This window comes from Pelophylax lessonae (assembly GCF_965119305.1).
Source record: "Pelophylax lessonae genome assembly, chromosome: 8".
Taxonomy (NCBI): Eukaryota; Metazoa; Chordata; class Amphibia; order Anura; family Ranidae; genus Pelophylax; species Pelophylax lessonae.
In genome coordinates, this window is record NC_138775.1 from 191542690 (window position 1) to 191561298 (window position 18609).

General features: G+C 40.1%; 1 protein-coding gene across 1 annotated transcript in view; it reads left to right on the top strand.

The window, feature by feature from the left end:
• Positions 1 to 18609, top strand: part of ABCA4 (ATP binding cassette subfamily A member 4) — a 335662-nt gene that overhangs the window by 116736 nt on the left and 200317 nt on the right. The window contains exons 8-10 of the mRNA XM_082265714.1: positions 5761 to 5850; positions 7496 to 7736; positions 13434 to 13573. Of these exons, the coding sequence (XP_082121840.1) occupies positions 5761 to 5850; positions 7496 to 7736; positions 13434 to 13573 (471 nt within the window). The remainder of the gene's footprint in view (positions 1 to 5760; positions 5851 to 7495; positions 7737 to 13433; positions 13574 to 18609) is intronic.

Consider the following 18609-nt stretch of genomic DNA (forward strand, 5'->3'; position numbering starts at 1 on the left):
AGGAATTTTGGCTTATTTGTTGATACCTGTTAGTTCATGTAATTTAGGTATTATTTCCAAATTATCCAGAAAATGCCACAATCTGGACAATTAGAAACTTGTATGTATAGGATGTTGCTCGCACTCTGAGAGCAAAATGACATCACTTGTTGATTGGAAGCTTCTTCATGTAGTTCCTATGAATGGGAAAGCTCCTGATGACTTTTGATAATAGTAAGAGTCACCATAATTATCCACAAATATGGAAAAATATGTAAATAATCCATTCTCAGTGGTACAGAGGAGTGCTAAATCTGTTGTACTCTTTCATTCACCTGACCTGTAAGTCACTACTGACCCTTGAACTCTGCATCACTTACAGCTAACTTCTGAGTCACTACTTACCTCCAAACTGTGTTTCATTTACTACTGACCCCTGACCTCTGCATCACTTACTACTCTGCATCACTTATTACTGACCTGCTAGTGCCCCTGCAAGCATATCCATCCTTGCTTTTTGTCCTGGTGACCTATTTTACTGGGCAGAATGTGATGGAAAATCTAAAATGTTAAAGGTGTGATGGGATCAGGAATAGCAGGGAAAGCTTCCGACTGGTACATATGTCTTGGGTATAACTGCTTAAGACTATCAGTTAAGAGGAGATAGGATTAACATGTATAAATACATATGTGGTCCATATAGTGAACTTGGTGTTGAGTTATTCACTTGAAGGTCATTACAGAGGACAAAGGGGCACTCTTTATGCCTGTAGGAAAAGAGATTTAATCTCCAAATACGTAAAGGTTTCTTCACAGTAAGAGCTGTGAAAATGTGGAATAGACTCCCTCAAAAGCTGGTTCTGTTCAGCTCAGTAGATTGCTTTTTAAAAGGCCTGGATTATTTCCTAAATGTACATAATATAACTGTATACTAACATTTATAAGTAAAGTTGATCCAGGGAATATCCAATTGCCTCTTGGGGAATCAGGAAGGTTTTTTTCCCCTGCTGGAGAAAATTGGATCATGCGTTGTTTTATTTTATTTTTTTTTTGCCTTCCTCTTGATCAACTACGGATATAGGATTGTGTATATAGGATTGTATAATTTTTTTTTTTTTCATTTTTATTAGTTGAAGTAGATGGTCTCTTTTCAGCTAACTATGTAACTTAAGCTGGCCATAGATGGATTGAAATTCGGCTGGTTCAGCAGGGACCACCAAAAGGGCTTTTACCGCTCGATAGAAATGATAATTTTGGAAAAGTTTAATTAATCAGCGACTTTAGACAATCAGTTGCAGCTGCTGATCAGTGTATTCTGACATCAGAGGAGCTCCACTGCACAGAGGGGAGGATTCTTCCATCCACCACAACAAGACAATTATAAGTTTAATTGAATATGTGCAGGGTTCAGCAATTTCTAGAAAACATTAAAATCCCATTTTTTTTCTTATTTCACTTTGGTAAAGGGAATTTAAAGCGGAACTAAAGGCAAAAAACCTGAGTTCCAAAGATCCGACAACCAAGAGATCCCTTGCCGGTGCAGGCATCTTCTCCCTGGTTTCTTTCTGATGCTGGTCTTTACCCATCTTGAGCGGCATGCATGGGTTGACATCACTCCCTTGTACGTGCAGAAGTGCAGTGACCCTGATACACAAGCAGAGCACCAGAATATAAACTCAGCTGTGTATGTGCAGCTCAGTGTAAATTCTAAAAGGATTGCAAACAGGGAGGCTCTCTTCTGCAATAAAGACACTGCCTGTTCACATTTTTTTATTTTTCAACTTTAGTTCTACTTTAAGCATAATATGAATAATTCAAATTTTCACTGCAATATTAAAACCATCTCCTTTCATGCTAAGCCCCTTCTCGTTCCCACCAACCCTGCTGCTATCTTTGTAGTGACTGGTTGGTGAAGATAGCTGCAGCAACATAAGAGTATTGACTATCACTTTTATACACAGGAAGGAATTATAGTGTAGGCATGATCCAACCAATTCAACCAATGACACTATGCTCAAGGATCCCCTAGCAACTTCTGTAAGAACCCTGGTTGAGAAAGGTTGTATTTAATCAGTTCAGTTCAGATCTTTTCTGTTGCTACTTGTCTTATTGCCTCAGTTTCTCACTCAATAATGTTCCTAATAAGCCATAGATATATTTTGATGGAAAGCTTCCTAAAGGGCCGCACACTTGACGAAAATTGGACGACATATCCTCCGATTTTTCCCTCTCATGCTCGCGTTCACAACCGTTTTTAGTAGAGAGTGCATAAATGTTCACGAAATTTCTCGTCCGATTTTTTATTTTTTTTGGAGACATTTGTTCCTAGACTTCCGGGTCGTCAGCAACTTCAGATCATGCGCGGTCTTTCGTATCCGATTTTTCATGGACGTACTGCATACACATTAAACAGAAATTGGTTGTCTGGGGACGGACGATAAAAATTTTGGTGTTTGTTCCTCCGTTTTTTTTCGTTGAAAATGTCAAATGTCGGGATCGGCTGCTGAAGGTTGTGTACACAGTAGCCGAAAATCTGACGATTTCACCTTGGGCGGGAATTTTCGGCAGATTTTCTACTAGTGTGTACCCCACTTAAGAAACAGGTTACGTAACCTTGTTTTGTAGGAGAACATTATAGCTGCTGCTAGACCATTGCTGTTACACAGCCACACATGAGGTGCCAGTGATTTGTAATCTGATGGAAGGTATGCCTCCGAGCTGTCTGTGAGCCACAGAAAAACATAATCAGTCTCTTTATCCCAAGAAAACAATGCACGCTCTTTGCCTTCTTGGCACTTTGCAAATATTTTGAAATATTGTGCAATGTTTAAAGCAAACATAATAAACCATAAGGCTCTTCCTCAACATTTTGTCACGTGCAGCATACTATCATTCATAAAATAAAAACACAACTGGCTGGTTTAATCTCAGTGCTTACATGTTTTATAATCAACAATAAAATGAGAGCCAGATAATTGATTCTTCCCTCCAGGCTACTCTTGTTTTCAGAAGAGGTAAGTTAACGTTTGATGCCATCCCAAGGTTACCAATACGGGGCACCTTTAGTACCTAATAGAAAATTTTAATATTACTGTGACAGAATACTCATTTATGTACAGTAGTATAGCAAGAGTTAGTTCGTTGTTGTCAAGCCAAGCCTTCCAAAAGAAATCCCAGAGTAACCTCTACGCTGTATAATTTAGAAATATTTTAATTTCCCAAGCCTATCCAAGGGGAAAATAAAATAAAAAAAAAAACTATATTCCCTGCTCTTTATTGTCAGCTTAGATTAGAACATGTGGCATCTATCCCTTTTTTCTATATTTTTTCAAACTTCCGAGAGGCATTACGTTGAGCATAGGTATATTTCTCAAACACTACATATTTGTCCCTTTCCCAGATCCAGTCCCTGAGGGTTGGAGGGTTGGAGGGTTGGGTGAAATCCACTGTGAGGCTATTTAACTTGCAAGCTAAAAACAGCATTTTCCCAATGGCCACAGCCTCATTGTATTCCAGGTTATTGGAATTTATATACCCAAGGAGACATGAGACTGGATCTGGAGCTGGCATAGTACCATATATAAAGTTTATCACATTTATCACATCTTGCCAAAACCAATGTTGTTTTAGGCTCCTCCAGAACAAGTGTATAAAGAACCAGGAGATTGGGCACATCTTACACATTCAGGATTTTCTATCCTGCCTACTCTATACAGTAAAACTCTGAAGTACATCACAACAACCTGTGTATAATAAAAAGTTGGGTCACTCTATGGCTTGGAGATATCGAAACAAGCTGAACATTTTTCATTATTTATTCCCAGTAGTAAGTAGTAGTATAGCAAGAGGATCTGCCAAATATTGCCCATCAGTTTCAGGTCTGCCATTCGATTCACAAGGTCATTTGTGGCTTTCAAGAAAAGTGAATTGTTAAAGGAGACTGTCATCCTAAATAAAAGCATAGTTTCTCCTGTCTGTTCTCCCCCCCCTTCTTCTCACATTTGTATATATATATATATATATATATATATATATATATATAAATTTATATTTATTTATATATACTTTATAGCACTTCTAGCTTTCTTGCCAGTTTCTGCATGTGCGCAGATGTTCTGCAAGCTTCGGGTCCCAGCAAAGCCAGAGGCAGATCTAAAGGGGTGTTAAGGCGGACTGCGCCCCCCCCCCCCCTCATTTTAGTAGTGCCCTCCAAGAACATTGGCATTGGTACAAAGAAGTGGATGGGCTGGGAGCAGCATGCAGCTTTGGCTATGTTGAGTCAGCATTGCTGCACAGTGTCCTACCCCACACACTCACACACAGCCAGTGCCAGCAGAGAGACCCGAAGAAAAGGAGAGCTAGCTGCAGAGATGTGTTGACAGTGTGCCCCCCTAATTTTTTTTCACTGTACCCCAAGATCAGACAGGCTAGATCCAGCCCTGGCTGTGGCACATCTACGTATGTGCGAAGACAGAACTGGTATGAAGGTCCCAGCACTCTGTGTGTCTGCACATGTATGGAAAGCCCTGTACATGCGCAGATGTGCTGAAGGCCGGGCGAAGCCCTTTGGCACATCTGTGCACATGTAAGTCTAAAAAGGATGTGGCGCCAAAGGGGGGTGGCAATGCTAAAGGAAACTGAAGAGTATTTAAAGCCATTTTTCTTATGGATGAAGTCCCTGTCAGGTTTTTGATTTTTTTCGTCTCCAGATTTACCCTCTTTATTTGTCCTGTTGGCCATTGTCTGAAAAGTAATGGGAAATCCTATATTTTAAAATTGTCACTGGAACAGAAGCTTAAGGGAAATATTCTACTGGGGACACCTGTTCTTATGACATCAGTAAACCAGTTTAACACATTTGCATATGTTACCACAATGCCCTGTACCACACCAGGGACATGTTAATGTGTTGCAGGGCTATTCATTTTTAATTAAATCCAACATACAAAAGTAACGCATGTGCATTTCAGTGCAATGCCAAAAAGCATTATGTGTTGTTGTGCTTTGCATTGGGACAAATAGTGCAGGAGCATTGCTTTCATGACCTGTTCACACCAGTGCAATGTGGTTATGAATGTTGGTGGGATGTGCTACTATTCATACTAAATGGTACCCTAAAGCACCATTCCAATGCACTGTCATGTGTTGAGGTACACATTGCTAGGGAAAATGCAGAATGCACAATTTAATGGGCAACAAAATGCTTGTTACCACATTTTTTGTTTATTATTGTTCTTTTGTGTGTTAACCCATGTTTAATGCACCACAGAGGACAAAGCTATTGTAATTGATTTTGGATTCCAAAATGAATGGACTGCCTTAACACACCTCACATTAACGCGCCTCACAGACGTGAATGGGCCTTAAGATTGTGGGATCTGACTGATTCCAAATAGAGGGTTGCTTATAAGGTTTGCAGTTTGCTAATTTTTCCACGGATCTGAGCTTTGGTCTGAAGTAGTGTTGGGTCTGAGGTCCTGATGATGTGGAGAACTGTAGATTTAGTAGTATCAGTGCAGCAAGTGGTCCCCCCCCCCCCCCTAAAACCAGCATTACCTTGCTCACATTAAGGGACCTTGGGTGAAGACCTAAAGTGTATAAAAATAGGAGTGCCAAATTACTCAAATCAATGAGGCAGTTGGTGCAAATGATTGTCATCTATCATTATTTGTTATTGTGTTGATATCTAAAGACCTCTTTAGAAATTTAGCAACATGGTAATCTTGCACTGTATCCAAAGGATCTACATTTAATATATTTTTTTCCTTCTCTTTTTGGCAGCTGCCAACTGTTATAGACAGCAGTTCCCATGGAATAGATCTCAGATTCTGGGGGAGAGTTGCTTCTAATATTTCAGAATCACTGAGAGAGGTAAGTCAATTAGCTGCTATTTTAATCCAGAGTAATAGCATAAAAGATGTGTGTGTAAATAACTTAATATTCTGGAGAGCGGGAAAGATAAAAAAAAAAAAAACTTCCCGCAAAGTATATGAGCCTTAAAATAAACTTTTACTGACTTTAGTAGCTGCAGACAACTGGGATCCATACTGTACATCCTCAAAGAGTACAGCAAAAATACTTTGCTTTATCTTTGCCTCCCAGCAGGGACTTGACAAGCTGCTAGCTATCTAATTTGTAATGTAGACACGGTGCAGGGGAACAGGAATTGAGGGAAATCAGAGTGTTGAAGTCAGATGACTTCACTGCATCTCTTGTGACTTTGAAGATGAGCTGCTCCACATTATCTGTAGCTACAGAGAATAAACAGACAATCAGGGCTTGTTCTAAAGTACTTGTAAAGGTTTCAAGAAAAAGTAATCCGGCCTGCTCTCTATCCCCTTCAATACATAAATCGGGGGCCCCTTCCAGCAGGTCTGTACTTACCTTTTTATTATGGCTGTTGTTTCCTGCTATGTCTGCCAGTAAAAATTTGGTGTCAGGCTACCTTCTTACTAAAGTTCCATAGACATAATTGGGACCCGTATATAACCCGTATTGCAGGAGCAGCATCCAATTCAAGTGTATGCGATATCAGTAATTTTACTTTTATTTTGGATAGAGTGAGGAAGATCTACAATTATGCTTAGGTCTTTACTTCTTTCACCCAATTAGAAATATGTTTTTTTCTCAATTATTGTCCCTCTAATGTCTATACAAAATCGGGGGTCACAGTTGTCCCTGGGATAGGAAAACATTGTCAGCAATTCTAACCGTCCTCTTGCTCATGTTTTTGTTTTTATCTTTGTCCCTGTTGGAGAGATTTACAGTATGGGGAAATCTCCCTAATAGGGACATAATGACAATACAAGCCTGACAGAGGCTCTAGCCCTTACCAACTCTGTTTAAAACAAATGAGGATTGGCTGGACTTGAACTTTATAATACGACAAGGTCTTAGAGATAATTGGAGTGATTCTATTTAAATTAACTTTAAACTCTCAATTTCGCTAATTGAGCTGCTTAGGCCAAATTTGAGGTGTGTTTGAGATATTTTAGTTTATTTAGTATTTTCCTATTCTTGTGCTTTATTTTTTATTTGATTGTTTTTTCATTGTGTATAGTTGATTTAAATTCAAGTTTTACTTTTTTGTTTTTGGCATTTCAATTATTTGAAACAAAAAAAGTAAAATAATAAGGCTAACGAGGTATTGTGTTTTTGTACAAGCATAAATACAAAGAGTTATTTAGAAAATTGCACTCTTAAAGCCATCTTAATTTGCTTTCCCTAATAAACTCCAAAGCATTTTGCAACAGTGATGACATTTCACTAAAATCTTTCGATTTTTTCCTAAATTTAAAGGAAATTAAAACTATCAGTTTTTCTCAACCCTAATACTGACTAAACACTCAGCCATAGACAATACCGCTTTAGCCTACTGGACCTCATTACTTGAACTCCTTTGTGGGGGGATTCACAAACTGTGGGTGCAACATTTTATACTGAAAACATTATTGCTTTAATAAATTATATATCTGATTTGCAAGGTCTGCTAATCATTTGTTTTTACTTGATGTAGCTATCACAAAAGCAAAGTATCCAGGATCTACTATGGGTTCTACAGCCTATTCTTCAAGATGGAGGACCATCAACCTTTAGTCAACTTATGAGTTCTCTGTCAGACCTGTTTTGTGGTTATCCAGAGGGGGGTGGTGCAAGAGTGTTCTCCTTCAACTGGTATGAGGACAATAACTACAAAGCTTTTCTTGGAGTGAATTCAACTAAGAAAGAAACATATTATTTATATGACAAGACAACAAGTAAGTGGTCTTGTGGTATTATAAATTACATTGTAACTGATGTAATGTTCTTAACAGGGATGCCCACACAGGGAATAAGCATATCTAATCTTGTGCTAATCCATTAGGATCCTAAGGCTAGCCATAAACATGGTAAACCAGTTGCATTTTTAATTTTGGTTTGATGTGCAAATAAAAATAATATGCATGCACTTCTGTAGTTTTGAATATCCAATAGCAGTCATTTATGGAAATCCACTTCCAATGTTACATAGTTAGTGAGGTTGAAAAAAGACATCAGTCCATCCAGTTCAACCTATGATGTGTGTGTGTGTTTGCTGTTAACTGTACATTGTATACCCCTGTATGTTGTGGTCTTTAGGGTGCCCATCTAATAGTTTTTTGAAACTATTGATGCTCCCTGCTGATACGACTGTTTGCAGAAGAGAATTCCACATCCTTACTGCTCTGACAGTAAAGAACCCCCTACGTACTTTAAGGTTAAACCGCCTTTCCTCTAGTTCTAGTGAGTGGCCGCGTGTCTTATTGTATTCCCTTTCTCTGAATAGTTTGTTCCTTTTGCTAGGGTCGCCAGTACAGTATTTGTACATTGATATCATATCCCCCCTTAATCGTCTCTTCTCCAGAGAGAATAAGCTCAGTGCTTGTAGTCTTTCCTCATAGCTGATGTCCTCCATTCCCCTAATTATTTTGTTGCCCTTCTCTGGACTCTTTCCAGTTCCAGCACATCCTTCCTGAGGACCGGTGCCCAGAACTGGACAGCATACTCCAGATGTGGCTGGACCAGAGTCTTGTAGAGAGGGCTTTGCTTGCAGCGGCTTGGCATTGCATGCCACTGCCAAGCCTGTTGTCTACCATTACCCCAGGTCCTTTTCCATCTTAGATTCACCCAGAGGTTCCCCCCCCCCCTAGTGAGTAGCTTGCTTTCTGGTTTCTGGCACCCAAGTGCATTACTTTACATTTTTAAACATTAAACCTCATCTGCCATGTAGTTGCCCACCCCATTATTTTGTTCAGGTCCGCTTGTAAGGTTTCCACATCCTGCATAGAAGATATTGGCATGCTTAGTTTAGTATCATCCGCAAATACTGAAAATTGTATTAGATATCCCCTCCTCTAGATCATTTATGAATAAATTAAGGATTGGCCCCAGGACAGAACCCTGGGGGACCCCACTTTCCACACCCGCCCAATCCGAGTACTCCCCATTAATCACCACCCTTTCCACTCTCCCCTGGAGCCAGTTCTCTATCCAGGTACTCACCTTATGGTCCATACCTACCTTCCTTAGTTTGAACAGTAAGCGTTTGTGGGGAACTGTGTCAAAGGCCTTTGCAAAGTCCAGATACACCACATCCACAGGCTTACCTTTATCTAGGTGGCAGCTCACTTCATCGTAGAAGGTTAATAGATTGGTTTGGCAAGAACGGTTTTTCATGAATCCATGCTGATTACTACTAATAATACCGTTTTCATTACTAAAGTCTTGTATGTGGTCCCTTAACATCCCCTCCAAAATCTTGCAGACTACTGATGTTAGGCTGACAAGCCTATAGTTACCCGGGATACACCTTGGCCCTTTTTTCAATATTGGTACCACGTTGGCTTTTTTCCAATCAGCTGGCACCATACCCGTCTGTAAACTATCCTTAAAAATCATGAATAATGGTCTGGCAATCACCTGGCTGAGCTCTTTAAGAACCCTCGGGTGCAAGCCATCCGGTCCCGGTGATTTATTTATGTTAAGTTTCTCTAGTTTAGTTCTAAGTCTATCTTCTGTTAGCCATGGCGGTACTTCCTGAGGTGTGTTGTTTAGTTTGGCCTTACAAGCTGGGTTAGTGTAGCCCCCCAATTCTTTTGTGAAGACTGAAGAGTCTGAAATGTCTACTGTGTTTCCATAGAAAGAAGATCATTTCTTTTCTAATGCCTAATGCTATTGATGCCTTGTTTTTTTAAGCATAGAAAAGAATGGTTAAGGCAGTGGTGGATCTATAGTGGATACATCATTTGAGTTCTCAGGGTGGGGTTCCCTTTGGTTGCTCGACTCATGGAGAGCCCTCAGAGTTGTTGGTCTCAAAGGTGTGGCAACTGTGGTGATTGGTGGGGAGTGCCATGAATCAATAGTCTCAAACTTTCAGGTATAAAGGAATTATGATTTTATTGGTACAAATGTGGGAATATATTTAGCCAATGCATTTTGGGGTTGTCCCCCTTTCTCAGGGCTTTGGTTGCAAAATGTTTTGGCATGCAGTTACAAGATTAGAGTACATCTGCTCCATTTGGTGGAGACTTTCTTTGGCATCCAACACCTGGCAGACACTTTCATCATATCCCTAATAAATCAACCAATGCTCTAGAGATGGGGGAACCCTGAAACGTGTTGAGTGTATATTTGCACAGATTTTTCCAATAGAATCATAATACCTTCTTAACTAAAAGTTTGAGACTTTTGATTTACAGATGCCTTTTAAATCTGAGAACTGGCTACATGTGGGCCCAAACTTCCACAGCAGCCTTAGATCTCCTACTGCTTGTCCAAACACATACTTAGGAAAAATCTTTCCCTAGCAACTGATGTAAACTATTTGCATTAATAAAAACAAGTAAATAATATCAGAATATAAAAAAAAAACAACTAAACCTAGAGTTCAATTTGCTTTATGTACCACAACAATAAGCAGCATTAGAATCCCACTTCCAATTATATGGTTTGTCTGCAGTTTAGTAAGAAACCAAATTGTACAGACATAGCAAGGAAAGGGTTGTACTATTGTGTTCAACGGTTTCCAAATCTGTGTTTCTGAAGGCTGCTTTTAACAGTGTGCAGCCTTCAGCTTATTCTCTCTGGTATTCAGAAGACTCATTGCTGTTTTCCACAGCAAACTGGAAAAAAAATGTAATCATTATGCATCCAAATCAAAAGCAAAATGCAGGAAATATGGGAGCTAAATGCATGCAAACCAAAAGCAAATATCAGGTGTTTTTAAACTTTTTTTTTAAAACAGTGGAAATGAGCACTTACAGAAACACGTAAAATGATTCACAAACTTTTCTAAATTAGATATGGACAAAGTGTATCTAAACTCAATAACAAAAATTTCAAATATTTCAGATTACCAGTCCTTAGATGTGATGGCTGCATTTGGTTCCTTTTTTAGGCCTTATTACCTGTATTTCCATCTGGCACCCAATAAGTACACACTTTATGTTCTAAGGTGGCAACGCACTACACTGTATCTATGGAGGAGCCGTGTTGTCATCCTAGATTGTTCTCCTGATTTGGACTATAAATACCTCCCACAGTAAAAGCAACTGAACTCCTGTGATCCATGCGAGCCTTGGCTGTACTTCTCATTTAAGATAGAGGAGTAAGGTGATAACATGGATTTCCATTTCAGTTCATTCTGCTGGAAGTTACAATATTGCTATATTTCTAACAGGATAAATAGGTATTTTACTGTACTTGCAGAAAATGGACAAAGGGGAACTTTACTTATAATACCTTTATAAAAATAATGTTTAGCAAGGAACATACATTCCCAATTATGCTACCAAAATTCGAGTGCTGTAAAAGGCCTTCAGCTTTGCTCCTGTTTTTCTTTCTGGAAGCTGGCATTTTGCTGAAGCCCAGTGCCCCTGAAAAGCAGTAAATCTTTAGACTGTCAGCAGATCAGCCTCTACAAATTTGGCACAGTGCCTAAAAATAGAGAGAAGCTGGTTGAAATAGTATATTATTGGGTTTTAAACATTATAGGCACTTTTTTTTTAATGTTTTACATAGCTGTACCTGCAAAAAGTACCAGCCTGAAGTGATCTAGCAGGACTTATTTTTCTGATAAAAGTTCCAATTTGAGTTGACCATTCGTAGATAGAAATTGGGCCACTTTAGCAGGAACCAGACAAATTTCACTCCATGTATGAGTACCCCATCGACTTCTGTAGAATCAGCCTGTCAGGTAAATGCCGCTCAATCAGCGCTGCTGGCATTAGCTAGCTATATCTGGGAGCACCAATCAGTGTATTCTGATGGCATGGAATACTCTCCTCTGTCAGAATACAATAGCACATCATGAGTGATTTCCTCAAATGTGTGGATGAGGGAATCAGGTGTAGCCCCCCCTAGGTAGGTGCTAGGATTGATGTACAGTAGAATAGTTTTTGGTTTCTCTGCTTAAAAGACAGCTAGGTAAATTTAATTGCTGTCTGCTTTACAGATAGTGGTAATCAGCTAGTGTAGGCTGCTCAGTGTGCTCTGGTGCTGCTCATGCTGTCCTGACGTTTCTTTGTATTCTAGTAACTAAGGAAACTGTTGGATAAAAGGCAGAAACCATGCAGATGGGAGCATGAATATTCATGCAGTCCTGGTCAGTTAAAAGGGGAAGTTCCCCTATGCATGCTGGGTGCCTGTATTTATATTCAAGGAGCACATGGGCTCATGGTCCTTCCTAGCAGAGGTTTGCACCAGCTGGGGGAGAAGCACAGCATCCCCCGGCATTCTCTGCCATGTGGCCTCAGGTGAGCGACTTGAGGACCTGAATTGAGAGAGATTGTGCTGCCATTCAGCCTCAGGTGGAAGTCCTGAGGGCCTGAAGTTAGTAATAGAGACCCTGGTTCTGCAGAGAGCTGGCTGAAGGGGCTGTCTATTCAAGATGATTTGGTATCACTGGTATGCAGTGTTGCTGGGAAGTTGAAATGAGTCTAACAGCTGTCCCTTGACATTGTGAGTGCAGATAACCTAAAGGATCTATAGCCCCTTATGGTGTGCTATATAGTCAGCTGAGGGTCTGGACATAGGGAACACTGGCTAGTGTTCTAAAGAGCTTGTTCAACTGTTTGCTACTGCATATGACTTTGCTCAGTTCTCCTACTTTTAGACTGCCAAACAGTCTGCCATAACTGGCTGGTACCTGAAAAGCTTTGCCCTGCTACTACTACTTCTGAGGGACTTTGCTCACTTCTGAAACTACTGTGCTATTGCTAAGAAGTCTGCTATCTGCTATGCGCAAGGAGATCACCAGAGCTTAACCGAGAAATTAGTTAGATATCCTCAACTGTGAATAGTTCTGTTTCTTGGAGTATCCCACTAAATTCCTTTCCCTATCCAAGTTCTGCAAGAATAAAACCGCAAAAAAACAAAACCCCTAGCATAATCATTAAAGATAATGATCAGAAGTGTGTGTTCACTTGGCTATGTAAATCTACCTTGTGCCTTTCTACGGAGCAAAAGTGGGCAACATACCAGCGGCTCCTGGGGTGGGGTGGGGGGGGGTAGCCCTGCGCAGGTCAGTTTTTTTCATTCAACCACCTGGAAAAAAAATGGAACCATATATTGCCAGCCTACATCTTAAAAAAAGCAAATCCAGCCACCACATCTAAAGACTGGTATATTTTTTATTCTTAAAAATACTTTTAAAATAACTTAGGTAACAGAGTGGATAATATTTTACAGCAGGTAAAATCCTGACAGTAGTTTACATGCAATGTTTCATCATCCCCTCCGCAGCCTAAAATGGCAGACATAAAACAACAGTTTGCAATCAATTCCACAGGTATTGTTCATACTTTATTTGATTACTTCTTTTTAAAAACAATCATTAAAGAACCCAGACTTGTCAATATTTCCAGGTTTTTAGAAATTGTAAGAATATTTACGTACTTCATGTTTATGTCTTCTAATACATTTTTTTTAATAACCAGCTCCGTTTTGCAATGCACTGATGCAGACTATGGAGTCTAACCCTGCAACTAAAATAGCCTGGAGTGCAATGAAACCTTTGCTCATGGGAAAAATCCTTTATACCCCAGATGCTCCGGCTATTCGTGAAATCCTGAAGCACGTAAGGCATCTTTGTGTTGTTGATATAACATAGTTCAAACTGCACCAACCCTTTCGTATCCTATAGGCTAATCTCTCAATGTACTTAGTCAGCCGTGACTAGCCATAGAATGTTTTCTTTGAACGATTTCTTTATGTTTTAGACAGTAATAACAATGCAGAGTATAGCTCTTTTTTGTCAGTTTATACATTTATATCTGTCTGGGTTACTGTGTATGAATTTGAGTGCTAAAGCTAGCTAGGTTTTATACACGAGTCCCATGCACACAGTGCCCCCTATTGGTTGTAGTCTTTGCTGCTTTTAGCTTTAGGTTCTTCCATGATCTTTACTGTGTGTGTATTCAGGCAATCAGGTGTTTTTTTTAATATTTACTGACCAATCTACCATAAGCACAAAAGGTAATGTCAGGCACCCAATGCTTTCTATAACACTGCTGCCACAAAATGTGTTTTACCTGTTAAGAGTTTCTTTACTACTTCTGGACCGGAAGGATTTGCCCCCTTAATAACCAGGCCATTTTTTGCGATTCGGCACTGCGTTACTTTAACCGACAATTGCACGGTCGTGCGACGCTGTAAGTAAAAAAAATTGATGTCCTTTTTTTTCCCACAAATAGAGCTTTCTATTGGGGGTATTTGATCACCTCTGCGATTTTTATTTTTTACACTATAAACAAAAAAATGTCGACAATTCTGAAAAAAAAAAAAAAACAATATTTTTCACATTCTGCTATATAACATTCCAAAATAAAAATTAAAAATCAATTTTTTTCATCCTCTTAGGGCAATTTGTATTCTGCTACATATTTAAAGTAAAAAAAAAATCGCAATAAGCGTAGTTTGATTTGTTTGCGCAAAAGTTATCGTATCTACAAACTAGGGGAAAGAATTATGTCATTTTATTTATTTATTTTTTTTTACTAGTAATGGCGGCGATCTGCGATTTTATCGGGACTGCGGACAGATAGGATCCCTAACTGACATTTTTGTGCCGCCGGTCCCATGCATCGGCATCCCCGCTGCCTAGTGGGGGATGGTCACGTGCTCGCCCCCAGGGCCGCTCCCGCGAACCAACGTACCCCTACGTTGATTCACGCAGCCAAGCTAGCCTGCCGCAGTATATCTGCGGTGGGCCGTCGGCAAGTGGTTAAGTTATTTTAGTTTTATATATCAAAAAAGATCTGTATTGAGAGAAGAGGAAGACAATGACAACCTCTCCTTCTGAAACTGCTAGGACTCATGCTAATCCAGTGACTTCAGTACTTTTTGAGTCACTGACTGACACAAGTATACAGTATGTACAAAGTACAAAAATGCTGTGCAATAATGATGTGCAGAATGTTGTTACGTATAGCGATTGTGCATTGTGGCACCACACTTTGCACACTGATCGTTGTCTTAGTTTTATTAAAGATTATGTTACCCCAACATTTCATATTGCTAATACAGTGGGGAAAATAATTATTTGATCCCCTTCAGATTTTGGAAGTTTGCCCATTTACAAAATTAAGGTTTTTTAATTTTTATCATAGGTGTATTTTAATTGATAGAGACAGAATATCAACCACAAATCCAGAAAAAAACACATGATACAAATGGTATAAATTGAGTTGCAGTTCAGTGAGTAAAATAAGTATTTGATCCCCAAGCAATACATGACTTAGTACTTGGTGGAGAAACCCTTGTTGGCAAGCACAGAGGTAAGACATTTCTTATGGTATGGATCTTGATGGTTAGTATCGGCAGGGGCTGAAATGAACTGGGGCGCTCTGGGCGTAACTGGAGGACCGGCAGTAGGCACTGTCAGAGAAAGCCGGATGGGTCCGCTGCCTTCTGATTTGAATGGGTCCGCCCCTATCAGTTTGAAGGGAGCGAGAAAGCAGGTTTCGCCAGTTTTCCGGTTAGTACTGCTCCTGGATGTGATTGGTAAGGAATGGCGAATGGTGGTGGGAGGACCTTTCCTCCTGGGTTGAATCTGGCCTTGAAAAAGGCTTGTCCCCAGTTGAAGACAGGTTCTCCCTAAGCTGTCTAAAGTTCTGATGCCTCCTGGTAGGATGGGCTACACTGGGTCTGGCCAGGGGCTGAGACCGAAAAAGCCCGTGGTGTACGTGCCCCCTGGGGTGGCAGTCCAGGGGTGCCTTAATTCTCACTGCTGAGGAGCAGTGACCTTGGTCACTGCTCCATCACACTTTTTCTGCACCTGCCTCTTGGGGCGGGCCTTTTGGCCAGCACCAGAGGAATTTTTTATTCCTGGCCGGGGGGCCTGCCAAGGTCCTGCACTTTGGCACTACCCAGCACTTCTCCACTTCCCCTTTCCCCACTCTTTTTTCTTTGTTGTGTGTTCACGTTTGTCCCTTTTTTTTGTTGATCACTTGCATGACTTGTATGGCGTAGGTCCTCGGGCCTGCCCTGAAAGTCTTGGGAGGGGGTGGATATGGCCTTCTGGCTTAGTTCGCCCTCTCTCATGGGGTCTCCCTTCGGGGGAGCCCCACCTAGTACTTGGGGTGGGCTGTTTCGGCAGTCACCCTGAAGAACGGGGTCTGCCTGGCTTCGGCTGGGCGGACCTAAGTGAGTACCTCAGTCCCCGTCAGGAGCTTCGCGTTCAGGGTCAGGGCCCTTCCTCTTCGGAGGAGGGCCATGTGTACGCCTTGTGCACTTTTTGTGTGTCTCACGTTTTGCGTGTGTGCACTTTTTTATGCACCGGGTGTAAGCCTTTTGAGTGTGTTTCACACACCACGGGCTTTAAAAAAGAAAAAGGTGAGGTTTGAATGGAAGAAATAGATTCTGTGGACAGGTTTCTTTTATACACATAATGAGTTGTCGTTAGAATTACCTTCTTAAATTGACAGGATTAATCTGTGTACCACATGAGCACATACTGTAGCCACTCTGTGTGAGCCAGGAATTTTTTTCTGGATTTTTGGTTGATATTCTGTCTCTATCATTTAAAATACACCTATGATAAAAATTATAGACCCTTCCTTTCTTTGTAAGTGGGCAAACATACAAAATCTGCAGGGGATCAAATACTTATTTTGCCCACTGTATGTTGCTGTTGCACCCTGTACTTGTTATTAAAAGTTATCCCGCTCTTTGTGTGAAATACCTGGTGTTCCTGCCAGTCCCCCTGGTTTCCTATTTTAGACTGTCCACATTAGGCATGGAAGCACATCAATCCCAGAGTAGTCAGTTTTCAAGCTGTGCTGGTAGAACAGCCTGCCTGGCCAAGCCTTGTGCTGACATGCCCCCCCCCCTCCCCCGCCTGATAAGGATAAGTAAGTGTGCACAAGGCAAAAACAAAAATGGGGTTCCCTCCAGAATCCATAACAGACTTTTATCCTTGAAAAGGGTCTGGTATCGATTTAGAGGGGGCCCCAAATCAAAAAAAGCAGCACCTTTCTGTGTTGAGATGAAGTAACTCCTGTGTGCCAGTAGTGAAGGGCTGACATTGCACAGCTGCAGGGGATTGCTTGCAAGATATGTCTGCTCTAATTTCCGAATATTCTCTGCCCAATGCAAATTATGGCAAAGAACTCCTGGGAACCCAAATTTTTATTTTGCTCTGGTGACTTACTTCTATTTGCATAAATAAGTGGTATATATGTTTATTTACAAAAAAAAAAAAAGGAAAAAGCAAATGATCATATTCCTTTATTAAAAAAATAAATAAAATAGTCACACTGTGTAAATCCAATGTTAATCCGATGTTGATCACAGTCCAGCAATATAGATCTATCATCAATCATTATGAACATTGCTCTGCTGATAAACACATGCTGGTCACCACTAGGGATGATCGAACTTTTGAAAAGTTCGGTTCGACCAGAACACCCGAACTTCACGAAAGTTCGGTTCGGATTTCAGAACCCCATTGAAATCAATGGGACCCGAACTTCTGTAATCAAAAAACACCATTTTTAAGCCCTAAAACCCAATAAATGCCCCTAAAAAGTGCCTAGGGTTCTGGGTCATGCCCCAGGGACTATTAATCACACAAAAAAAAGTTCTTAAAAATTGTCATTTTTGATAAAAAAAGCCAATTATTGAAAAATTAAAAAAAAAAAAAAAAAAGAGATTTTTTTGATTTTTACTTTGGATTTAGTATCTGGGGGGTCTAAAAGGTGTGCATGTGAAGTTTCAGCTCTGTAGCATGTCCAGAACCATGAAAAAAAAAAAGATAATTTTTCAGTAGAACAGGGATGTGGTTCGGGAGCCTCCTTTAACTTTAACACCTATATGATCTTTTTTTCTGGTTCTGGACATGCTACAGAGCTGAAACTTCACAGGTACACCTTTTAGACCCCCCAGACACAAAATCACACAAAAAAAGTTCTTAAAAATTGTCATTTTTGATAAAAAAGCCAATTATTGAAAAATTAAAAAAAAAAAAAAAAAAAAAGAGATTTGGTGTGCATGTGAAGTTTCAGGTCTGTAGCATGTCCAGAACCCCCCAAAAATTAGCATTTTCTTATAATTTTTATTAGAACAGGAATACGGCTTCTCTACGGCGCTTTTTCTTGCATTTATCGGGCATTTTTGGAGGCAGGCATGACTTTTTTTGGATTTAGTGTCTGGGGGGTCTAAAAAGTGTACCTGTGAAGTTTCAGCTCTGTAGCATGTCCAGAACCAGAAAAAAAGATAATTTTTCAGTAGAGCAGGGATGGTGGGACCCCTCTTTTACACTTATATGATCTTTTTTTGGGGTTCTGGACATGCTACAGAGCTGAAACTTCACAGGTACACCTTTTAGACCCCCCAGACACAAAATCACACAAAAAAAGTTCTTAAAAATTGTCATTTTTGATAAAAAAGCCAATTATTGAAAAATTAAAAAAAAAAAAAAAAAAAAAAGAGATTTTTTGATTTTTACTTTGGATTTAGTATCTGGGGGGTCTAAAAGGTGTGCATGTGAAGTTTCAGCTCTGTAGCATGTCCAGAACCAGAAAAAAAAGATCGTTTGTATTAGAAAACTTTAAGCACAGGAATATGGCTTCTCTGCTGTAACACCTTGCCGGTTTAATAGCAGGCATTTTTTTG